Source organism: Aethalodelphis obliquidens, unplaced genomic scaffold (genome assembly GCF_003676395.1).
Source record: "Aethalodelphis obliquidens isolate GAN/ISIS:26980383/991018 unplaced genomic scaffold, ASM367639v1 scaffold8, whole genome shotgun sequence".
Lineage (NCBI taxonomy): Eukaryota > Metazoa > Chordata > Mammalia > Artiodactyla > Delphinidae > Aethalodelphis > Aethalodelphis obliquidens.
In genome coordinates, this window is record NW_020837952.1 from 24,589,172 (window position 1) to 24,615,585 (window position 26,414).

Here is a 26,414-nt window from a genome sequence, read left to right on the forward strand (position 1 = left end):
GAAAACATGGGACATAGCATTCAATGACATGAAATACCTAAACTGTACCTTTCACCTCCCCTCCCCACAGACTTAACAAATCAAACCTCAGAAGGCAAGGCCTAGAGCTCTGCATGCTTACAGATCCCAGCTGACCCTTAGGCTTGCTAAAGTTTGGGGATCTACTGCTCTGCTGCACTAGTTTCCTGTGACTGCTATAACAAATTATCACAGATGTGGTGGCTTCAAACAGTAGAACTTTAATCTCTCACTGTTTGGATGCCAGAAGTCTGCAATCAGTATCACAGGGCCAAAATCAAGGCTTCAGCAGTCCTGTGCTTCCTCCAGAGGCTGTAGGGGGAATCCATTCCTTGCCCATTCCAGCTTCTGATGGCTGCCAGCGTTCCTTGGCTTGTGGCCACATCAGTCATTCTGTATGTTCATCTACCAGGAGATAAAAATGCATTGGTTAGTTGTGAAATAATTTGGAATCATTTAAACCTTATGAACTTAGAATATGGATGGAACAAATAGATTTTGCATACTCTTTCTGTCCTTCCTTTCACATGACACAATTTCATCCTTACATTCAACCACATATTTATGGAGCACCTATCTTGTGCCAGGCCTGTATCCTAACTGCCTGTCAATCATGTAGAGAGCTTGAGTCAGAAGCTGGAAATGGCTCAGTCAGAATGTCTGAATTATAGTGGTAGAAAGCATAATGTAGCAGAAATGGTGATTTCATTGGAGACTGACAGGGTTGAGTTTGAATTCTGGCTCTGCTATTTATTAATTGCATAAACTTGTACAAAGTATGTCATTTCTAAGCCTCTACTGAATGGCCAAAATAATATCAAATTTACCAGAGTCTATGGTAAAGATGAAAAAAGCGTTTTGCATTTGCAGTAAATAACACCCATGCTTAAAGCTGTGTATGGGGCTTCCCTGGTGGCGCAGTGGTTGAGAGTCCGCCTGCCGATGCAGGGGACACGGGTTCGTGCCCTGGTCCGGGAGGATCCCACGTGCCTCAGAGCGGCTGGGCCCGTGAGCCGTGGCCACTGAACCTGCGCATCTGGAGCATGTTCTCTGCAACGGGAGAGGCCACAACAGTGAGAGGCCCGCGTACCGCAAAACAACAACAACAACAACAACAACAAAAACTGTGTATGAACTCCCTTCCTGTGCTGGGTTAAGTGGTGAAGGAAAAAGTGGCTTTCAAACCATTTCCCGTGCTTCTCTTCTTGACATGTAGTGTCCAGTTCCTCACAGTGAAGCCTGTTCACCTAGTGTGTTATGAAGTTAATATTTTACAAATGACATATTAAAATTAAATACACTAAAATAGACTTTTTAAAAATCAGAGTGCATTGCAGATAGAATGGGTAGAAATTGACTTGTGAAACTTTTATTAATTTCTATCTATAAGCCTATGTATATACTGTGTGGTTATATAAAATAGATATCTTCAGTGCAACGCTGACCATTTCTTTCGCATCAGACACACCATTAGTGCCCTGAGCTCTACTATCAAGCCCAGGCCCTTAGCAAGACGTGGAAGATGTTCCACATCTAGCCCCTGTTTATCTCTATGGCCTCGTCTTCTGCTGCTAGATTTTCCAGATCTCAAGATACTTTTTCCTGGAGTCTTTCTGGCTGTTCTCTCCTCCAGCATAGTTTCTTGAAACCTACTGAAGGCCACCAGCCTTTGGAGGGGCCTGTTTTCGCATTGATAAACAAAGATGTTGTGGAGAAAGATTTAAGTGGGGTTCAACTCTTAATATTCCTGGCTATTCTGAATTCCCCAGTCCCTTAACTAATGGTGTTTCTCAACCCTGAGCAGTTCACATATTGCTCCTTCTTTGGGTTCACTTCACCCCAAATCCTGTTATTTGGTTAGCCCTTCCTAACCTTTCAGGGACTAGCTCAGGCTTCCCTTGAAGCAGAAAAAAAAAATGTGGGAGTTAATGATACAGGCTCTGTTTTTCACATATTCTCTCTGTGTATCCTTGAACATCTCAGTTTAATTCTCTGATCAACACTTTTGTCATTGGAAAAATGCTATAATTATGGCAACTTCAGAAGAAGGTATCTTCGTAACCATGATAGAGAAGTCTTAGTTACTAATAACTTTCTCCTTTCCTGGTCCCTTTACCTCTGATCATGAATAGCCTGTTCTGCATGCTTCTTTAGGAGTCTGTGTTTCTCTGATTATAACATTCATCACATTACATTGGAATTATCTCTCCTGTGAGACTATATATATTTTTAAGGGCTTGGACATGTCTCAATGAATAAATAATCATTATGGAGTGAATGAAAGCAAACATCTTAAGAATATTTAACCAATGCAAAAACACTGTTGCATTTTACTTTAATTCTTCAAACATTTATATTTGAAAGAGTTATATTAAAATCTTTGGCTAAAATCTATATAATTATTTGAATTTTATGATAGGATGGGGTTTTGCTCAAACTGAGCCATCGTATCTATTTATTTTTGGTTGAAATCAAATGTAATTAATGTATATAATGATACTAGCAGTGTATGTTTATCATGAAAAATAGGAAGAATCGTTAATTAAAAATAGCACAGGTCCCAAAAGAACTTACCATTGGAGAGAATGAAAGTTACGTTTGCTTTATATTCTTCTACACATTCTCTGTGTATGATTCACACAGCAGTACCTCAAACATGCCCTAACCAGGCTGCATTGTGTCTATAGAGAGAACTCAGTCTTTGAAATATTATGCCTACTACCTGTTTTACAATTATTTAACTTTTTATATTGCAGTGGTTTTAGGATCCCAGGGGGCATCAGAGCCTTTTCAGTTCCAGGCCGAATTCAGCTCTGTAAACATAATTGCAGAAAGGAAAGGCTGGCATGGTCTGTTTTCAGGCATCCTCTTGAGCAGTTGTGTGTTGCTCTAAGCTGCTCTGCTGGGCATGGCTGCTCCCCCTTCTGAAGCTTGTCTAACCTTCTCAGAATCAGACTTCTCCTGGCCATCCAAATGACACTTCTTCTTTGAAGCTTTCACCAGATCCATAGTGAAAACTGATAAATCCATTCTCTTCACTGCCTTATAGTGTTCTCTATAATTCTTTTTTGGACTGTTACGCCTTGTGTAATGGTGATTTATGAATCTTTTTTCATCTCTTCAGCTATTTTACAGCTCACAAAGCTCATAAAGGCAAAGACCTTATAGTCATTTTTACATCCTTTAACCATCTAGTAGAGCTGTTTGCCCATAATAAACAGTCAATAGTGGCTGAATGAATTGATTACTTGTTGTTAAGTGTTGGTGCCATGGTTAAAATTTAATCACAAACTGATCTCATTTGATACTAATCACACTCAGAATGTAATTTCCATTAAATATCCGTAAGTAAAAATGAAAGAAACCTATGAATAGGCAAGGCATAATTTTGTTAATATTGTGAAAGATGCCTCCAATTACATCTTCCAAAACAGATTATCCTAGTTTTGTAGTAAAAATACTAAAAGGATGGGTGGCATCAAATGTGCCACTTAAAGTTCATGAGTTCAATAATTGGGAGATTGGGATTGACATATATACACTATACACTAATATGTATACAACAGATAACTAATGAGAACCTGCTGTATAGCACAGGGAATTCCACTGTACAGTAGAAACTAACGCAACATTGTAAAACAACTATACACCAATAAAAAATAAATAAATAAAGTAAGTCTCTTGTAGACAGTGGAAAAAAGAAAAGAGTTGTGCTAATTAAAAACACTACTCTTTTTTGGACTACTTCATTCAACACTGAAATGAGTAAGTCCAAATATATGCAATACACAGTCTGCGTTTAATATGTTGAGAACACATATTGACCCTCAGGTTTAAAAAATATTTGAAAGCATGCATACAATGATGACTGTTTAGAGTTTTCATAAGTGAAGATAATGAAAACTCTTGTTTTCCTCATTTGAAATCCAATTTGTGATTTAACAATTAGCCATGTTCATACTGAGCAAGTTCATAAGGGTCAAGATAAATGTACAATTATGAAGTCAGACAATCAAATCTCTGAAAAATGACTCCCATTCTTTGTGGGAATAGTGGAAAATACTGGAAAGAAATCAATGCTCTTTAGAATATACGAGAATAGTGGCTATATCTTGAAATTTATATCTGTAGCACCAAGTACAATTCCAGGCATAAAGTAAGTTTAATAAATGATGAATTGGAGACCTTCAAGATGGCAGAGGAGTAAGACATAGAGATCACTTTCGTCCCCACAAATACATCAAAAATACATCTACACGTGGAACAGCTCCTACAGAACACCTACTGAACGCTGGAAGAAGACCTCAGACCTCCCTAAAAGGTAAGAAACTCCCCACGTACCTGGGTAGGGCAAAAGAAAAAACAGAGACAAAAAATAGGGACAGGACCTGCACCTCTGGGAGGGAGCTGTGAAGGAGGAAAGGTTTCCACACACTAGGAAGCCCCTTCACTGGTGAAGACAGGGGGTGGGCGGGAGGGAAGCGTCAGAGCCATGGAGGAGAGCGCAGCAACAGGGGTGCAGAGGGCAAAGTGGAGAGATTTCTGCACAGAGGATCGGTGCTGACCAGCACTCACCAGCCCGAGAGGCTTGTCTGCTCACCTGCCGGGGCAGGCGGGGGCTGGGAGCTGAGGCTTGGGCTTCGGAGGTCAGACCCCAGGGAGAGGACTGGGGTTGGCTGCATGAACACAGCCTGAAGGGGGCTAGTGCGCCACAGCTACCCGGGAGGGAGTCCGGGAAAAAGTCTGGACCTGCCTAAGAAGCAAGAGACCATTGTTTCGGGGTGCGCGAGGAGAGGGGATTCCTTCCCTGTCTGCCCACAGAAGGCAGAGCACTGCCTAAATGCGCTCCAGAGACTGGTGCGAGCCGAGGCTATCAGCGTGGACACCAGAGACGGGCATGAGATGATAAGGCTGCTGCTGCCACCACCAAGAAGCCTGTGTGCAAGCACATGTCATTATCCAAACACCCCCGAGAGACTGTGCAGCCCACCACTGCCAGGGTGCCATGATCCAGGGACAACTTACCCGGGAGAACACACGGCGCACCTCAGGCTATTGCAACGTCATGCTGGCCTCTGCAGCCGCAGGCTTGCCCTGCATTCTGTAGCCCTCCCTACCCCCCGGCCTAAGTGAGCCAGAGCCCCCTAATCAGCCGCTGCTTTAACCCCCTTCTATCTGGGTGGGAACAGATGCCTGAGGGCAAACTACATGCAGAGGTGGGGTCAAAACCAAAGCTGAACTCCAGGAGCTGTGTGAACAAAGAAGAGAAAGGGAAATCTCACAGCAGCCTCAGGAGCAGCGGATTAAATCTCCACAAGCAACTTGAGGTACCCTGCATCTGTGGAATACCTGAATAGACAACAAATCATCCCAAAATTGAGGAGGTGGACTTTGGGAGCAACTGCAGACTTGGGGTTTGCTGTCTGTGACTGACTTGTTTTTGATTCTTACGTTTACCTTAGTATAGTTTTTAGCGCTTGTTATCATTGGTGGATTTGTTTATTGGTTTGGTTGCTCTCTTCTTATTTTATTTATGAATGTATTTATTTATTTAAATATTTTTTATTTTAACTTATTTTGTTTATTTTTTTATTTTTTTTCTTTCTTCCTTCCTCCCTTTTCTTCTGAGCTGTGTGCCTGACAGGGTTTTGGTGCTCCAGCCTGATGTCAGGCCTGAGCCTCTGAGGTGGGAGAGCCGAGTCCAGGACACTGGACCACCAGACACCTCATGGCCCCACGTAATATCAGTCGATGAGAGCTCCCCCAAAGATCTCCATCTCAACGCTAAGACCCAGCTCCACCCAACGGCCAGCAAGCTCCAATGCTGGACCCCCCCATGTTAACAACTAGCAAGACAGGAACACAACTCCACCCATTAGCAGAGATGCTGCCTAAAATCATACCAAGTTCACAGACACCCCAAAACACTCCACCAGACGTGGCCCTGCCCACCAGAAAGACAAGATCCAGCCCCACCCACCACAACACGGGCACCAGTCCCCTCCACCAGGAAGCCTACACAAGCCGTTGAACCAACCTTACCCACAGGGGGCAGACACCAAAAAAAACAGTAACTAAGAACCTTCAGCCTGTGAAAAGGAGACCCCAAACACAGTAATTTAAGAAAAATGGGAAGACAGAGAAATATGCAGCAGATGAGGGGGAGCAAGGTAAAAACCCACCAGACAAAACAAATGAGAGGAAATAGGCAGTCTACCTGAAAAAGAATTTGCAGTAATGATAGTAAAGATGATCCAAAATCTTGGAAATAGAATGGAGAAAATACAAGAAATGTTTAACAAGGACCTAGAAGAACTAAAGAGCAAACAAACAATGATGAACAACACAATAAATGAAATTTAAAATTCTCTAGAAGGAATGAATAGCAGGATAACTGATGCAGGAGAATGGATAAGTGACCTGGAAGATAAAATAGTGGAAGTAACTACCACAGAGCAGAATGAAGAAAAAGAATTGAGGACAGTCTCAGAGACCTCTGGGACAACATTAAACACACCAACATTTGAATTTTAGGGATCCCAGAAGAAGAAGAGAAAAAGAAAGGGTCTGGAAAATATTTGAAGAGATTATAGTTGAAAACTTCCATAATGTGGGAAAGGAAATAGTCAAGTCCAGGAAGCACAGAGAGTTCCATACAGGATAAATCCAAGGAGAAACACACCAAGACACATATTAATCAAACTATCAAAAATTAAAAAGAAAAAATGTTAAAAGCAGCAAGGGAAAGGCAACAAATAACATACAAGGGACTCTCCATAAGGTTCACAGCTGAACTTTCAGCAGAAACTCTGCAAGCCAGAAGGGAGTGGCAGAATATATTTAAAGTGATGAAAGGGAAAAACCTACAACCAAGATTATTCTACCCAGCAAGGATCTCATTCGGATTCAATGGAGAAATTAAAAGCTTTACAGGCAAGCAAAAGTTAAGAGAATTCAGCACCACAAATCCAGCTTTCAAAAAGTGCTAAAGGAACTTCTCTAGGCAGGAAACACAAGAGAAGGAAAAGACCTACAAAAACAAACCCAAAACAATTAAGAAAATGGTAATAGGAACATACATAATTACCTTAAATGTAAATGGATTAAATGCTCCAACCAAAAGACATAGACTGGCTGAATGGATACAAAAAGAAGACCAGTATATATGCTGTCTACAAGAGACCCACTTCAGACCTAGAGACACATACAGACTGAAAGTGAGGGGATGGAAAAAGATATTCCCTGCAAATGGAAATCAGAAGAAAGCTGGAGTAGCAATTCTCATATCAGACAAAATAGACTTTAAAATAAAAACTATTTCAAGAGACAGAGAAGGACACTACATAATGATCAAGGGATCAATCCAAGAAGATACAACAATTGTAAATATTTATGCACCCAGCATAGGAGCACCTCAATACATAAGGCAAATGCTAATAGCCATAAAAGGGGAAATCGACAGTAACACAGTCATAGTAGGGGACTTTAACACCCCACTTTCACCAATGGACACATAATCCAAAATGAAAATAAATAAGGAAACACAAGCTTTAAATGACATATTAAACAAGACGGATTTAATTGATATTTACAGGACACTCCATCCAAAAACAACAGAATACCCTTTCTTCTCAAGTGCTTATGGAACATTCTCCAGGATAGATCATAACTTGGATCACATATGAAGCCTTGTTAAATTTAAGAAAATTGAAATCGTATCAAATGTCTTTTTCTGACCCCAATGCTATGAGACTGGATATCAATTCCAGGGAAAAAAAAACTAAAAATACAAACACATGTAGGCTAAACAATATGCTACTAAATAACCAAGAGATCACTGAAGAAGTCAAAGAGGAAATCAAAAAATACCTAGAAACAAATGGCAGTGAAAGAAGACCCAAAACCTATGGGAAGCAGCAAAAGCAGTTCTAAGAGGGAAGTTTATAGTAGTAGAATCCTAGCTCAAGAAACATGAAACATCTCAGATAACCTAACCTTACACCTAAAGCAATTAGAGAAAGAAGAACAAAAAAAAATCCAAAGTTAGCAGAAGGAAAGAAATCATAAAGATCAGATCAGAAATAAGTGAAAAAGAAATGAAGGAAACAATAGCAAAGATCAATAAAACTAAAAGCTGGTTCTTTGAGAAGGTAAACAACATTGATAAAACATTAGCCAGACGCATCAAAAAAGAAAGGGAGAAGACTCAAATCAATTGAATTAGAAATGAAAAAGGAGAAGTAACAACTGACACTGTAGAAATACAAAGGGTCATGAGAGATTACTACAAACAACTCTATGCCAATAAAATGAACAACCTGGAAGAAATGGACAAATTCTTAGAAAAGCACAACCTTCCGAGACTGAACCAGGAAGAAATAGAAAATATAAAGAGACCAGTCACAGGCACTGAAATTGAAACTGTGAATAAAAATCTTCCAATAAACAAAAGCCCTGGACCACATGGCTTCACAGGCGAATTCTGTCAAACTTTTAGAGAAGAGCTATCACCTATCCTTCTCAAACTCTTCCAAAATGTAGCAGAGGGAGGAACACTCCCAAACTCATTGTACGAGGCCACCATCACCCTGATGCCAAAACCAAAGATGTCACCTAAAAGGAAAACTACAGGCCAATATCACTGATGAACATAGATGCAAAAATTCTCAATAAAATACTAGCAAACAGAATTCAACAGCACATCAAAAGGATCATACACGATGATCAAGTGGGGTTTATCCCAGGAAGGCAAGGATTCTTCAGTATACACAAATCAATCAATGTGATACATCATATTAACAAACTGATGGATAAAAACCATATGATAATCTCAGTAGATGCAGAGAAAGCTTTTGCCAAAATTCAACACCGATTTATGATAAAAACTCTCCAGAAAGTAGGCATAGAGGGAACTTACCTCAACATAATAAAGGCCATATACAACAAACCCACAGCCAACATCATTCTCAGTGGTGAAAAACTGAAACCATTTCTTCTAAAACCAGGAACAAGACAAGGATGCCCACTCTTACCACTGTTATTCAACTCAGTTTTGGAAATTTTAGCCATAGCAATCAGAGAAGAAAAAGTAATAAAAGGAATCCAAATCAGAAAAGAAGAAGTAAAGCTGTCATTGTTTGCAAGTGACATGATACTATACATAGAGAATCCTAAAGACTCTACCAGAAAACTACCAGAGCTAATCAGTGAACTTGGTAAAGCAGCAGGATACAAAATTAATGCACAGAAATCTCATGCTTTCCTATACAGTAATGATGAAAAATCTGAAAGAGAAATTAAGGAAACGCTCCCATTTACCATTGCAACGAAAAGCATAAAATACCTAGGAATAAACCTACCTAAGGAGACAAAAGACCTGTATGCAGAAAACTATAAGACACTGATGAAAGAAATTAAAGACGATACAGACAGATGGAGAGATATACCATGTTCTTGGATTGGAAGAATCAACATTGTGAAAATGACTATACTACCCAAAGCAATCTGCATATTCAGTGCAATCACTATCAAACTACCAATGGCATTTTTCACAGAACTAGAAAAAAAAATTTCACAATTTGTATGGAAACAGAAAAGACCCTGAACAGCCAAAGCAATCTTGAGAAAGATAAATGGAGCTGGAGGAATCGGCCTCCCTAACTTCAGACTATACTACAAAACTACAGTAATCAAGACAATATGGTACTGGCAGAAAAACAGAAATAAAGATCAATGGAACAGGAGAGAAAGCCCAGATATAAACCCATGCACAAATGATCATCTTATCTTTGACAAAGGAGGCAAGAATATACAATGGAGAAAAAACAGCCTCTTCAATAAGTGGTGCTTGGAAAACTGGACAGATACATGTAAAAGAATGAAATTAGAGCACTTCATAGCACCATCCACAATAATAAAATCAAAATGGGTTAATGACCTAAATATAAGGCCAGACACTATAAAACTCTTAGAGGAAAACATAGGAAAAACACTTTTTTTTTTTTTTTTTTGCAGTACACGGGCCTCTCACTGTTGTGGCCTCTCCTGTTGCGGAGCACAGGCTCCGGACACACAGGCTCAGCGGCCATGGCTCATGGGCCTAGCCGCTCCGCGGCATGCGGGATCTTCTCAGACCAAGGCACGAACCTGTGTCCCCTGCATCGGCAGGCGGGCTCTCAATCACTGCGCCACCAGGGAAGCCCAAGAACACTCTTTGACATAAATCACAGCAAGATCCTTTTTGACCCATCTCCTAGAGAAATAAAAACAAAAATAAGCAAATGGGACCTAATGAAATTTAAAAACTTTTGCACAGCCAAGGTAACCATAAACAAGACAAAAAGACAGCCCTCAGAATGGGAGAAAATATTTGCAAACGAAGCAACTGACAAAGGATTAATCTCCAAAATATACAAGCAGCTCATGCAGCTCAATATCAAAAAAACAAACAACCCAATCCAAAAATGGGCAGAATATCTAAATAGACATTTCTCCAAAGAACATATACAGATTGCCAGCAAACACATGAAAGGGTGCTCAACATCACTAATCATTAGAGAAATGCAAATCAAAACTACAATGTGGTATCACCTCACACTGGTCAGAACGGCCATCGTCAAAAAATCTACAAACAATAAATGCTGGAGAGGGTTTGGAGAAAAGGGAACCCTCTTTCACTGTTGGTGGGAATGTGGATTGATAACGCCACTATTGAAAACAGTATGGACGTTCCTTAAAAAGCTAAAAGCAGGGCCTTCCCTGGTGGCGCAGTGGTTGAGAGTCCGCCTGCCGATGCAGGGGAAACGGGTTCGTGCTCCGGTCCAGGAAGATCCCACATGCCGTGGAGCGGCTGGGCCCGTGAGCCATGGCCGCTGAGCCTGCGCGTCCAGAGCCTGTACTCCGCAACGGGAGAGACCACAGCAGTGAGAGGCCCGCGTACCGCAAAAAAAAAAAAAACAGAACTACCATATGACCCAGCAATCCTACTACTGGGCATATACCGTGAGAAAAACATAATTCAAGAAGAGTCATGTACCAAAATGTTCATTGAAGCCCTATTTACAATAGCCAGGAGGACATGGCAGCAGCCTACGTGTCCATCGACAGATGAATGGATAAAGAAGACATGGTATATATATACAATGGAATATTACTCAGCCATAAAATGAAATGAAATTGATATATTTGTAGTGAGGTGGATGGACCTAGAGTCTGTCATACAGAGTGAAGTAAGTCAGAAAGAGAAAAACAAATACTGTGTGCCAACACATAAATATGGAATCTAAAAAATACCCCCCTGGGTTTGCGGGGAAAGGGTAAACTGTGATGAAGTGAGAGAGTGGCACTGACATATACACACTACCAAATGTAAAATAGAAAGCTAGTGGGAAGCAGCTGCATAGGACAGGGAGATCAGCTCAGTGCTTCGTGACCACCTAGTGGGGTGGGATAGAGAGGGTGGGAGGGAGAGGCAAGAGGGAGGGGATATGGGGATATATGTGTACATAGAGCTGATTCACTTTGTTATACAGCAGAAGCTAACACAACATGGTAAAGTAATTATACTCCAATAAAGATGGTAAAAAAAATTTGAAAACCAAAACTAAAAAATAAAAATAATTTAAAAAATGATGAATCAGTGAATGGTTTGATTTATTGAACATAAAATTAAATGGTATTGCTTAAGATACTAATATTGGTTATAGAAATTATTCATGTCTAAAAATATGAATCAACTTCTGTTGAATTTATTTAGTATCTTCAATTAAAAAAAACACGCAGTGATCAATTTACTTATTTACTCTAGAAAAACTGTGTTTTGGTTTCGGCCACTGTGATAACATTATTTTCATACAATCCAAAAGCCTGAAGGCTCAGTGTGCCCAAACATTTTTTTTTTTTAACTCCCAAACATTTTAAAACTTCTGAAAGTATTGATTGTATCTAGAATTTAGAAACTGTTGGTTTTATTTTCAGTATACAGTCAATATTTTTATAGTTATTTAGCCATCCTCAAGTTTAGCAGGAAAAAGAGAGGCAACGTAGGTGTTCCATGCCAATAAAATGTAAGCCACAGACAGAAGGACCCAAGAAATAGTGCAAGACATAAAATAGGCAAGTAAAAGTCCTGGGAGTTGTCCATGAGCTGCAGATATGAGTGTTACCTGAGCCAAATGAGAAATGGGGTGTCCAAAGAACAGAACGGATTTCTTTGTATTACTACTACAAAGGCAAATATATATTTTAATACCAAAGGAATAAGTATAAAACACATGAATTATATAGTATAATGGTTCAAATACACAAAAGACAATATAGTGCTGCAGTGTGAACAGTGCAATTCTTGCATGCACGTGGGGTAAATTGAAATTATATTCAGTTACTTTCTTTGAAGAGCATAGGTGGAAGCTTTGTTTTCCAGGCATTGCTGCAAACTGGAATCACCTGGGGACTTTGAACAGTTTTTGATAACTGCTCTCCACAGACATTCTTATTTAACTGATGATGGTGTAAATTGGGCATGTATACATTTAAAGTTCATCAGGCGATTCTAATGTGTAGCAAAGTGTGCAAACTGTTGAATTAAAAGTTTGGAAAGCAGGTTTTGTGCAGTGTGGATAATTCTCAGAAAAATTGCTGTAATACCAAAAGCAAAAGGTGCTATGATGCTATTTTATACCACTACCACCTGCTATTAATTTTTTTTTAATTTATTTTATTTACTTATTATTTTTGGCTGTGTTGGGTCTTCATTGCTGTGCGCGGGCCCCCTCCAGTTGCAGCGAACGGGGGCCACTCCTCGCTGCGGTGCGCGGGCCTCTCATTGCGGTGGCTTATCCCATTGAGGAGCACGGGCTCTAGGCGCGCAGGCCTCAGCAGATGTGGCCCGCGGGCTTCAGTAGCTGTGGCTCGCAGGGCTCTAGAGCGCAGGCTCAGCAGCTGTGACACATGGGCTCATCTGCTCCGTGGCAGGCGGGATCCTCCCGGACCAGGGTTCAAACCTGTGTCCCCTGCATTGGCAGGCAGACTCCCAACCACTGTGCCACCAGGGAGGCCCACCTGCTATTAATATTAAAGACTGTTACAGTAATCACAGCTACTTTTTTATTCTTGAGTTTATTAGAGTTCTTACTATGTGCAGTGCATTGTACTATGTACATAGTTATGTGCAGTTTCATTGGGTCCTCTGAGTAATGATGTATATTACCTGTTTCTCATCTCATTATTTAATTTAAAAGGGTCAGATAAGATGATCTTTATGGGCTCCTCAATTTTGGAAATTCTTTTAAATTATTTATTTCTATCAATCCTAAAATATAATGTCAACAAGTTCCCATAGAAGGGTAAATGGGAGAGGGGAGATGCTGGATCCCTCCAGTGTAGATGAGTGTGATGAGCATTAGAGAGGAGAAGCTTAGGATGCTGCAGAAGTCTAAGTTGCCTGGGCAGATAACGCTAAATTTGATTATTAATAGTATTATAAAGTATTGTTTATGTCTTTTTTTATTTGAATAATCTAGGCATAAAACATCATTTTATCCCTGTGTAGTTAATTCATTCCCTCAACAATTGTTGATAGCATGCCTAAGGTACTCTTACTCTCTCTATGTGTGTATACATATACAGAGAGGGAGAGAGAGAGAGAAAGAGAGAGCCCAAGTGCCAGCAAGCATGAGAGGCCGGGAATAGTAGGATTGAGGCTTTTGTCAGTTGATTTATTTAATCCTAAATCTAAGAGTCAGTTCTTAGTTCTCATCTTACTTACCAGCTGCTTTAGCTAGAGCTCATGTCTCCGTTGGAGTTAATGTACTTTCTTCAGGTGCTTTTCTGTGTCCCATACTCTCCTAATTTGCGTGACATGTCACTGGTTGCTTTTCCTCCACTTCCTCTGTTGGTTCCTCCTCTTCTTTCCAGTGAGTCTCCTCAGGCCCACTGTTTGTTCCTCTTCTCTTTTATAGCTACACGCCCTTCGTGATTTAATCTAGCCCCATGGCTTTAATTACCTTCTGTATGAGGATAACCCTGAAATTTAGATCTCTGTTCCAAAACCTCTCAGTTGAACTCCAGATTGTGTGTCTAAAGGCCTGTACATCCATTTGGGTGTCTAAGAGACTAGATAACAGGTCCAGAAATTAACCCCTTGTATCTGTCTGTGGCTTTTCCCATCTTATGGCTGGAGATGTCATCCACCTGGCTACCGAGGCCAGAAACCTTGGCGTCATCCTTGACTGCTCTCTCTTATGTGCCACACCTTCCCATTAGATTCCTTCAAAGTATATCCAGAATCTGCTCCTTTCGGATCCAGGTGATCCTTTCTCATCACCTCGCTGCTGCCACCATTGTCTGAAACACTATCATCTTTCACTTGAATTACTTGCATGAGCTACCTGATGCGTTTCCGTACTTCTATCTTTATATGCCTGGAGTCTATTCTCAACAAAGCGAGGGACCAATCATTTTATTTTTATTTTTAATTTAAGTAAAACATACATAGAAGAGTATAAATACTCTAATAGAATTTGAGGTAAAGCAAACATAAAAAGTGTATAAAATACTCTAGTCTTAAATATATAGCTGATAGATTTTAAATATCTCTACATCTGTGTACTCACCACTCAGATCAAAACAAAGGATACTTCTAGCATGTCTGTTCCCCTTGTGCCACTTTCCAGACTGTACCCCTCTAAAGTTCATCACTATTCTAATGTCTGTTTTCATTGTTTAGTCTTGATCTTGAATTTCATAAATTGAGCATCATATAGTATATACTCTTTTGTTAGCTTCCTTTGCTCATCTTTTTTTTTTTTTTTTTTTTTTTCCGTACGCGGGTCTCTCACTGTTGTGGCCTCTCCCGTTGCGGAGCACAGGCTCCGGACGCGCAGGCTCAGCGGCCATGGCTCACGGGCCCAGCCGCTCCATGGCATGTGGGATCTTCCCGGACCGGGGCACGAACCCGTGTCCCCTGCATCGGCAGGCGGACTCTCAACCACTGCGCCACCAGGGAAGCCCTGCTCATCTTTATGTGAGACTTTCTCTGGAGGTCAGTTGCTTAATCTGTAAAGATGAGGGTAGACTAAAGATGAGATTAGGAGCTAAAATTTGAAAACAAACTGATGTCCAATCCCAACTCACAGAATTTCTGATTCTTATTGTCTGGGGTCAGACACAGGGAAGTAGTATATTTTAAAAGATCCCAAAGAGAATATAACATGTAGCCGCTGGATCAAATGACTCTCTGTCTTCCTCTGTCTCTATCTCTGTCTCTCTTTTTTTTTTCTTGGATTCATTTTTTCCAAAAATACAAGGACCAATTGGCCAACACTCCTTTCCTCCCTTCTTCCTCAAGTATGTACTGTGCATCTATCAGACACCAAACACCATGCTAGGCTGCCAAAGGTGCACGAGTCAACAAAATTCAGTTCTTGTCTCTCAGAGGCTTAGAGCTTCGCTAAACCCGTGTCTTCATAAAAAAAAAAAAACAAAAACAAAAAGAAACTGAATGAACAAATAAATAAATAAAACTATGAAAACTCAACAAACATCTCTATTTACCCGCAAACCAAATAGAGGGAGTGAGGAGAGAGAGATCAAGAAATGATTGACTTTGTTAAATAACCTAGTAATTTTGAAATAGTTGTTTAAATTTGGTCAAATAACTGATTGCTTATGAAAGATTGACTCAAATTTCAACTCAGTTGCTTTCCTTTTCAAAATGATTTGGTATCTAGACAAAAGGGATTGAAAAGAGTTAAAATTCTTTTTCAGATTTTGAACAGAAGGGCGCCATTTTTAAACACATCCTAAAAATTAACTATGTGATTATATAACCAGTATTTTGAATATTTTGTTTTTGTTTTGCACCAGTTAACTGATGTAATTAAATCCATGCAGAGACTTCGCTTGTGAGGATAATTTTCCACTTTCTGATTAGTCATTGAGTATAATGCCCACCCCCACCCCCCAAAAGAAAAGGTACGGTAGATGTGTCAATACTCTGGTCTTTTCAGGGCAGTGTTTTTCAAATTGTGGATTACTGTCCATCAATGGATCCTGAAATTCATCTAGTGGATTTTAACCAATATTTAAATACAGATTAAAAAGCATTAATTAATTAATGAAAAGAGAAGACAATGTTATTAGCAGAAAGCATCACAAGCGATTTCATGTAGCAAGTGTAAGTACTGATCTATGAAACTTTTGTTTCCATTATATTTAGGTAACTGTGCATTGGGTTGTTTATTAGTTTATTAAGTACATGAAATTATTCTAATTAAAAATTGACCCAAATTATTAGCTGTTAAAATTACAGTTTGAATTTTGATAGCTTATTTGATATATGATTCAAATAATACTGAGAAAAAATAAAACTCACTTCAGTTAATTGGATAAATTTGATGGCAAAATCACTTTTATCTGTTTAGGATTTCAAAAATGTTTGGAGGTTTTTAGTTCAAACAACAGTTGAGGTTTGACATGACAGAAAAATTAGGAACTAAAACAGTATTTATAGATATTTAACTGGGAAATGTGAGGGGATAATCTATTATTTTAAAGCAGGAATTTTGAGAAACTAATGTCTCAAATTTATTAAAATAAAAATAATCATTAACCAAAATAATATTATTATGTAGGTAGAAAGTATTCTCAAATTATTTTAGAGTATGCCTCTGACAAGGAAACTAAACATATAAATGACATTTAACAACATTTCTCATAGCCATTTTCTTTTATTATAACATCGCTGGGTAAAAAATGTAAGTAGTACCAACAAGCATGATTGAATTTATAGATGACTTTGGAGTTAGGTAGGGAGAGGATATTATTTTCTTAAGTTATGTTTGTTATGTTGTTACATTGTTGGAAAATTAATTATGACCAAACAAAAATTGGTGAATAAATAAAGTGTAATGAACTATCCTTTAATAGTCATACTGGAGATTTTGTATTCAAGTACTTATTCTATTGCTGTTACTTACCTGCTATAGTAAGATGGGAAACAGAATTAACTACCTCAAATTGTTGGTGCTCATAGTGAATGACTGTAAAGGACTATTACAAAAGGTTGAATGCTTCTGATAAATAGATATGAAAGGAATGTAAGGTATATTTTGAGTATTTTTTTCTTTCCTCTACTAGGACCCTTTTAATTTCCCTTTCTAATTTATGGTGCATATTGAGAGAGAGTTGTTTGTCTCTAATACCCAATCTAGATAGCAGTTTTATTTTTTATTCTGTATGGCCAAAAAAGCCATTTTACACTTAATTACAGACACAGTTCATGAATATTTTCTTGGTCTTCCAATGAACTAATCTGTTTATGTATAATAAAAATACACTTTGCAGTAAATTATATATATTTGGGCCAGAAATCTTACTTTCTATAAAATTCATATAATTGGTGTAAAATTAATAATATCAATAATAATTGTTGCAGCAAACATTCAAAAATACTCAGCTCAATTCTCTGTCTTAATATTAGGCCACAATAATTATTTGGCATCTTTTATTTTTAATCAACCTGAAAAAAATTTTTTTAAAGAACACACTGGGTAGACACAGTAGTATCTTCTGTTTGTTACACTTTTCTTTTTCTTTCCTTTATGTTATCTTATTTTCTAATAGCAAAGTGAAATGTGAAAGAAAGAATTTGAAGTGGATTCCAGAACCATAGGTTTTTTGGGTATTCAGACGTTGACAAGTAGAAAGAGAAGGTCCACTTGGTCATGTAACATTCAGCGTCTTCAACTCTATCATTCTTTCAGTAAAACTTATTTTGAAACGAATCAAGAAGTTATTTTTTTCTCAAAGCAAATGTGTATACCTTGGCTGCAATCATTTTGAAGTAAAGAACCTCTCATTGGATATTATTACTTTAATTTTGCACAAAATTACATTTAAAAAGGAACGTAAACAGTTGTCCATTTTATAAAGACAGATTCTGGAATATATTTTTTTCTTTTTATTTTCTTTAACAGACATTTTGACCTTCCTATGAAGCTCAGCTAAAGAGGACATTGGCAAAACTTTGTATGTCCTCCTGCATAGCTTTTGATGAGAATTTAATAAGACAGAAAACAGTACCTTGCCAAGTATTAACTTTAAATCTCTTATTTACTTTAGAATTTCAAGATTTATGGAATACCACAAAACCCAGGGAGATGACTCACAAAGAACTGGAACTTTCTAGTTTCCTACATTCTTTTAAAAAGTCTTAGCTATTTAACTTTGCTACATAATGCCATAACTAATACTGAAATCAACCCATGAATTAACATAAATTAGTCTTTTTTTTTTTTTTTTTGCTTCTCACCCTAAATGGTTAATCACTGGCTATCATGTTGCAAGGAACTGTTCAAAAGCAGTGGCATCACTCTTTTAAATTACAAAGGCAATACCTATATTTAAGCAGAGAATTAGCAACTGTAGAAGTACAAATACAGTTTTTAAAATAAAGAATTTCTATGATTTAGGATGAAAATATGCTTCATTTCTTTCATGTATATCAACCCTTATCTTTTGGCATACTTACCAAATATTACTGTTCGAATCTCAGTTACCCACATCCTAGTATTCTAACTCACAGAAACAGGAGTCTCCTCCTATTTGGATACTTTAGTTGAGACTTGTTTGTGAAGCACAAAATCAGTCTGGTTTTATGTTAAGTAGGTGGGTTGCTAATCTGTAAGAATGCCATTCTTGGTCAGGCCTTTATGAATTGTTTGTAAGTACTAAATCGGACAATGCAATCTTTATATTCATTCTGCAGTTAGCCAAAATAATTCTAGTTAAACTCTGGTTAAAGATCTCTAGTATGAAATGAATGTAAAATATTCATTCTTTCTTTATCTTTCTCTCTGGCTTCATTCTAGCTCATTTATTTATTTAAAAATAACCTTCTAAGTTACTTTTTCACTGCTTTTCATGTTGCAGATTGAAAATGTTGATGTCTGCCTTAATTTTCTAGCAGCCAGAGGAGTAAATGTTCAAGGTCTATCTGCTGAAGGTAAGAAAAAGCACAGTTGTCACAAATGGATCCATGTTTGTAAAAGACTTTTTATAATGCTAGAAATGTAAAGTGGGAGTACATAGCCCCTAATACAAGAAAGGAAATCAGTAAAGTTTCCAAAATAATAGAAACATAAATTCAATGGTTATTAATGTACGCCTTATGTAGGTATGTTCCAGATTTTGCCAAAATTGTTCTTTACATTACCGAGTATATGGGAGGGGGACATACTAACAAAATATCTTTATGTTATTACCAGTTGGTAGTGTTTGTAGAGTCTCAAGTAGATGGATGGATAGATAGATAATGCTGGATAATAAATACAGTAGATGGACATAAATACAGTTAAAATAGTGTAATTAATGCTCAAATATTTTATCAATAACAATTCTATAATTTGATCAAGTTGGTAGTCCAAGTCTAAATATTTGTTAATTTTAAATAAGTCATCAGGAGTTCTTACTTAATTAGCACTAACAGTATTAATAACTGTTCTTTGTAAAGTCCTTAAAATTATTAAATGTTTAAAAGATCATCACTGACATTGAAATATAGAAAAGTGGAAAAAGAAAACTAGATCTGTTATTTTTTTTTCTGCATTTCTTTTTCTTCCACATATATTTTTAGGAAGCCTTTGCAAAATTTTCAATTTAGTACTATTAACAAAAAACAATTGCTAAAGTTATGAAATACCAAGTCCTTTGAGATCTGTATCAGCAACAACCATTTTTAATTAGAATTTTATGATTAAACACTTTTGACAATTTATGTTGCTTCTTGTTTCTGCTACAGTCAGTTTACTCTGAAAAGCCTTTTTCCCCCACAGATAGTAGAAATATTAGACAATTCTAAGCTGTTCAAAGTTTGCTGCCATTGGAAAAAGAGGAATTGTGTGACTTCTGAAATATTATGGACATGTACTAGAATTATTTACGTTTGTCAATTTTTCTTCACTATTTAAATTTTAAATTTCTTTAATCCTTTATCTGTATATGTCATCATGATGTTTAATCTTAAATTACATATTTAATGGCAAAAAACTTATGTTCAAATCTAACTCATGGTTCTGTTAACTTAGAATAAAATTTGATAAAATCCTCCAGGATAATACTTTACTTTCTAAGTGGTTAAAGTTGGTGAGAAATGTTACCATTTATTCGTTTTATGTCTCTTCCGTATAACATGACATCTTTTTGTTTGGCTTTGTTTTGTTTTTTCATATTCTTTTTTTTTTAAAACATCTTTGTTGGAGTATAACTGCTTTACAGTGTTGTGTTACTTTCTACTGTATAACAAAGTGAATCAGCTATACGTATACATATATCCCCATATCCCCTCCCTTTTGCCTCTCCCTCCCACCCTCTCTATCCTACCCCTCTATGTAGTCACAAAACACCAAGCTGATCTCCCTGTGCTATGCAGCTGCTTCCCACTAGCTATTTTACATTTAGTAGTGTATATATGTCAATGCCACTCTCTCACTTCATCCCAGCTTACCCTTCTCTCCCAAACCCGTGTCCTCAAGTCCATTCTCTACGTCTGCGTCTTTATTCCTGTCCTGCCCCTGAGTTCCTCAGAACCTTTTTTTTTTTTTTTTAGATTACATATATATGTGTTAGCACACGGTATTTGTTTTTCTCTTTCTGCCTTACTTCACTCTGTATGACAGACTCTATCTAGGTCCATCCTTTTCACTACAAATACATCAATTTCATTTCTTTTTATGGCTGAGTAATATTCCATTGTATACATGTGCCACATCTTCTTTATCCATTCATCTGTCGATGGACACTTAGGCTGTTCCATGTCCTGGCTATTGTAAATAGGGCTTCAATGAACATTGTGGTACATGACTCTTTTTGAATTATGGTTTTCTCAGGGCATATGCCCAGTAGTAGGATTGCTGGTTCATATGGTAGTTCTGTTTTTAGTTTTTTAAGGAACCTCCATACTGTTCTCCATAGTGGCTGTATCAATTTACATTCCCACCAACAGTGCGAGAGGGTTCCTTTTCTCCACACCATCTCCAGCATTTATTGTTTGTAGATTTTTTGATGATGGCCGTTCTGACTGGTGTGAGGTGATACCTCATTGTAGTTTTGATTTGCATTTCTCTAATGATTAGTGATGCTGAGCATCCTTTCATGTGTTTGCTGGCAATCTGTATGTCTTCTTTGGAGAAATGTCTATTTAGATCTTCTGCCCATTTTGGGATTGGGTTGTTTGTTTTTTTGATATTGAGCTGCATGAGCTGATTATATATTTTGGAGATTAATCCTTTGTCCGTTGATTCATTTGCAAATATTTTCTCCCATTCTGAGGGTTGTCTTTTCGTCTTGTTTATGGTTTCCTTGGCTGTGCAAAAGCTTTTAAGTTTCATTAGGTCCCATTTGCTTATTTTTGTTTTTATTTCCATTTCTCTGGGAGGTGGGTCCAAAAGGATCTTGCTGTGATTTATGTCATAGAGTGTTCTGCCTGTGTTTTCCTCTAAGAGTTTTATAGTGTCCAGTCTTATATTTAGGTCTTTAATCCATTTTGAGTTTATTTTTGTGTATGGTGTTAGGGAGTGTAACATGATATCTTTTATTAACATAAACCTCTTGCTTTTTATTTATCTCCTAAAAATATATGAATGCCCAAAATGATTTTCTAAATTGATTAAACATGCATAGTAATAAAATAAGAAGTTAAAAAAACCTCTTTCAATAAGATCATTCAGGTTTACAGGAGAAAATTAATACTTTCTCACTGTAGCTTTATATTGAACAAGCCAACACTTATATGTTATGACCCCTGTGAGGAAGATTGGGGGCTTATAACAATTCAGCCTCATTTTATATGAATAATTCCACGGCATAGTGTGTGTGGCATTATAAACCATCAGAGAGCAAGAAATCTAAGTAGTTTATTAATGTTTCTAAATTCCAAAAAGGAGCCATAAAACCTTGACCTCAAAGGAGGATATATTTTATTGCCAATAGCAAGTTTCAGTTAAATTATGATTATAGGTTGTGTAGCGTTATATCAAGCTTTACTTGCATCTCGTTTTCTAATTTTAAAATTATAACTGCAGGAGGAAAATGTAGGCTCATGTTGTAGCCTACTTTGTGCATTGAATTTTTTATTCAATATTAGAAAAACTTACACAGGAGCCCCATGTGTTAGAACTAGGAATTCCACTTACATTTATTCAATTATGTTATCTAAAGTCACGAGTAAGGTGATCTTTAATATTTATTAATATGTAACATAAATTAAAAATAAAAGAATTGGAGCATTAAAAATGGATACCTATGATGTAGTCTGCTTTTTGGAGGACATATACATATATTTTTGAAAATAACTTGGTTGGTGGGTGATTTAGAATTGTGCTAACAGTTATAAATCTAGTTGCTATTATGAGGTGCACCCGTAGCATCAGTATTTATAATGTAGGACAACCAGCATTTAAGTGGCTTTCTTTCTCTAGCTCATAGCCACCACCGTGTTGGTAACAGCTGTGTGTGTCTGTGAGGGAAGCAGAGTGCTAAACCAAATGATTAGCACAAGACTGACAGCCCATCCATTTCCATGAAGAAACTAACTCTAGAAAAACTGTCATTCAGGGTCAGCAAAGAACATCACTTGAGTAAGCTTTGTTCTCTCTACGCTTCATCCCTTCCCTCTCTCCCTGAAATTTCCAAGCTATTTGGAAATGCTAGCGTGTTTCAGAAAATCAGATTTGCTTAAATCTGTGACTGAGAAAATCAAGTTGTATTTCTGTCTCCGTAGATTTAGCCTAAGAGAATTGCTTCTAGAATTTCATTTGTAAAAATAATCATTTTCTATGATACTGTTTTTATATTTTCCGCTTGATACAGAAATAAGAAATGGAAACTTAAAAGCCATTCTAGGGCTGTTTTTCAGTTTGTCTCGCTACAAGCAGCAGCAGCATCATCAGCAGCAGTATTACCAGTCCTTGGTGGAGCTTCAGCAGCGGGTCACCCACGCCTCCCCTCAGGCAGAAGCCAGTCAGGCCAAAACCCAGCAAGATATGCAGTCCAGGTAAGGAAGGGAAGCGGGGAATGTGTTTAGAATGAATTTCTCTTGATACAGCTTGTTTTTAATAAGTTTTTGTTTGCGAGTTTGGAAAACATCTTTATATAGTTGTATCAAAGTGATGGGATTCTTTGATTAGCGTTATAGAATTTAAAACCACTTTTCTATTGGTTGGACGACCAACACTTATCACTTTTTAGGTGAAATATTTGTGTTCGTTTTCTGAAGGTGATTGTGGTTTGTATGAAAATGTGTGAAATGTCTTTCTTGTCAGTAGTATATCAGAGTTCCTTCCTTCTACACGTTACTGTTTAGAATGTGCTTTTTGAATCCTAGTCTCCAGTTGTGTAGTTTTCTTTGGTTGATGCTTTTGATCGATTAAATCGTTACGTCTGTCAAAAATTTCAGGTCTGTTAAACACAGGAGTTTGAGTGTTTGGGAACATACCATTTTGATGTGAGATTATCTGTGCATGCACGTGCGTGTATACGTGTGTGTGAGTTTCTATACACACATTGTTTGTCTGACTTGAGTCTGTGGGTGCATGTAGACACAGCGGGTGTGGGGTGCTGGCAAACCACTGCAGCTTCCTTTACTCTTTCGTTCCTGCCTTTTTTCCAGTTTGGAACTATATCAGTCATGATTCAGCTAGAGAAGCAGAATCAGTAAGAAACAGTGCAAACAGATTTATTTTAAAGAATTGATTCACATGATAATGGGGTCTGGCTAGGCAAGTCTGAAATCCTGAGGGCAGCCCAGCAGGAAGACAGGCTGACACTCTTAGCAAGAGCTGAAACCGCTATAAACTGGTGGAATTTCGTCTCTCAAGGAGGCCACACTCCCACTTTTAAGACCTTTCAAGGAGTGAGTCAGGCCTACTATCCTAGTGATAATCTAGGATTATCTCCCTTACTTGAAGTCAACTGCTATGGACTTTAACCACATCCACAAAATGCTTTCACAGCGACACCCAGATTGGTGTTGAGTGGAACTAAATAAACCTAGCTAAGTTGGCACATCAAAAAATGATCACAGAACGTAATTAAGTTAACAGGTTTCATGCAAATTACTCATATGTTTCTGATCAATTTTCGGGTTATCAGATCATTAGCTCTATGGCATACATAGCTATGATCATTTTTCTTAAGGAGGGAGAATGTCCAATATGAAAATACTCTTTTATCGTCTACTAAAATATACACACTGTATCACACATATGTAAATATTTAACTTTTTCCATCTTAGAAGCCAAGCCTAAAACCTAATAATACAGTTTGCCTTGAGTTTGTTTTTGGCAATTAGTATTGACTCAGAAAGCTAACATAAAATTCCAAGATACATTCACAAACCACTTCCCACTTACTGTCAATATTCAGCAGCTCAGAAATCCCCTTCTCTTTCATCTGTCAACCATCCCTCACTTCACATTAAGCAATGTTTCTGTCTCTGTACAGCCATGTAAACTCATTTCCTTTGGCAAATTTTACTCATTAGTGAATTATTAATAAAGAAAAATCACAGTTTCACCAAAAAATATGGAGTGTACTACAAAGGCCATGGAATGATAAGGGATATTTGTTTTTACTAAGTAATGCAGATGTGCTTCTGTTCTTTAAGCTTGTCTTGGTATTTTGTGATGTCATGTGAAATTGTGCAGGAATCAAAGTGAAAAAAACATTCTCTACAGTATAAGTTCTTTAGATTTCCTTAAGAATAGAGAAGGAGAAAAAATAAAATATATTTTTTATTATTAATCTTTTTGGGGAAGTGGTGGTTGGTAGAAAGAGATCTAGATTTTGAGAACTGACAGAAATAATATTTCCTAGAGTTTGGTTTAAGTCATTTGAATGGACAAGAAACAAGAATGGTAGCTGGAAAAATATAGGAAGTAAAGTGGTATTGTGCAAAGGATGTTGACTCTGGAAGTGAGATGAGATATCGTTTGTCATTGCTTTCCCTCACTCTATTTCTGTATCTGCCATGTGGAGTTTCTTGCCCCACATTTCTCAGTGGTTATGACCCGTTGGGGGAAATTTTTTTCTCTTCTTGCTGGATATGCATGGATATTATGAAACTGTATTATATTTTAAAATATAGACCTATGTATAATAGGCATGGTCATTTTATACCATCTTGGGGAGAGCTATCTTATTTTTTTTAAGCTATCTTATTTTTTTTAGCTTACGAAAAGCATTCTTTTCACCAGTGTCCTTTAATTCTGAGATAGACTCTTAAATAATTTTTTCTTTTGATAAATTGGATTTGATTACTTTTGGGATTGTTAATTTAATAAATGCAGAGTAGTTACTGTACTAAAGGTAGTGTAGTACTTAGCACCATGATAAAGAGGAGCTCCAAGTCTTCATTTTAACAGAATTTATTCTATGTTTTGGAGAATGTTATATTTCAGACATTAATACTTATTTCCATTTGTATAGATTTGACATAGTAAAATAGTGTATGAATTATAATCTATGTGAACTTAAATATAACAATGTACCTAAGCATTTTTCAAAGCCTGTATTGATAGTGTACATAGGAAAGGAATAAGTGTCTATACAATAGAACCAAGATAATTAACATGGAAAAGAATCTCAGTGACACATTATCTTCATTTACATGAGATGAGAGTCATAAATCATGATTTATGAAGCCTTTCTGTGATTCCAAAGCTCTTCCCAAGTGGATAGCTTGAATGACTGGTGGCTGTATTATTCTGGATATTTAGCCAGAAAAATGTTCTTGTATTTTTCTCTGTAGACCTAAAATAATTTTAGTGCACATTGTTTCATGAGAGTATTTTTGTTTTGTTCTCTTTGTTTATTTAAAGTAAATTGACATAACTCCACAATAATTTCCACAATATTTATTTTATACATTAAGAATTGCTAATTTGTTTTACTCTTTTGAGAATAATCCCAAATGTTTTCAGTCAATTTGAACATCTTTCATTTAAACAGACATTTTGATCTAAAGGTTAACAAGTAAAATATACAAGAGAGAAAATAAAATGTGGACCAAGAGACACAGAACGTGGATAACAAACTCTCCTCTTCTGGCTTCTCAGCTTCCTCTCCACTCTTGAGTGTGTGTGGGGGGGTTTGTGCACATGTGAGCGAGCATGCGTGCCTGTGTGTGTCCTGTTCAAGGACTGAATATCTCCTTGTTAAGAGCTTACCTCTAGGGCTTCCCTGGTGGCGCAGTGGTTGTGAGCCCGCCTGCCGATGCAGGGGACACGGGTTCGTGCCCTGGTCCGGGAGGATCCCACATGCCGCGGAGCGGCTGGGCCCGTGAGCCATGGCCGCTGGGCCTGCGCGTCCGGAGCCTGTGCTCCGCAACGGGAGAGGCCACA

General features: G+C 37.6%; 1 protein-coding gene across 4 annotated transcripts in view; it reads left to right on the plus strand.

Annotated features, from left to right (window-relative positions):
- NAV3 (neuron navigator 3) overlaps positions 1-26,414 on the plus strand; it is a 592,658-nt gene that overhangs the window by 346,469 nt on the left and 219,775 nt on the right. For all 4 annotated transcript variants that reach the window (XM_027107085.1, XM_027107086.1, XM_027107087.1 and 1 more), the window contains exons 4-5: positions 18,949-19,021; positions 22,885-23,068. In XM_027107085.1, coding sequence (XP_026962886.1) covers positions 18,949-19,021; positions 22,885-23,068 — 257 coding nt within the window. The remainder of the gene's footprint in view (positions 1-18,948; positions 19,022-22,884; positions 23,069-26,414) is intronic.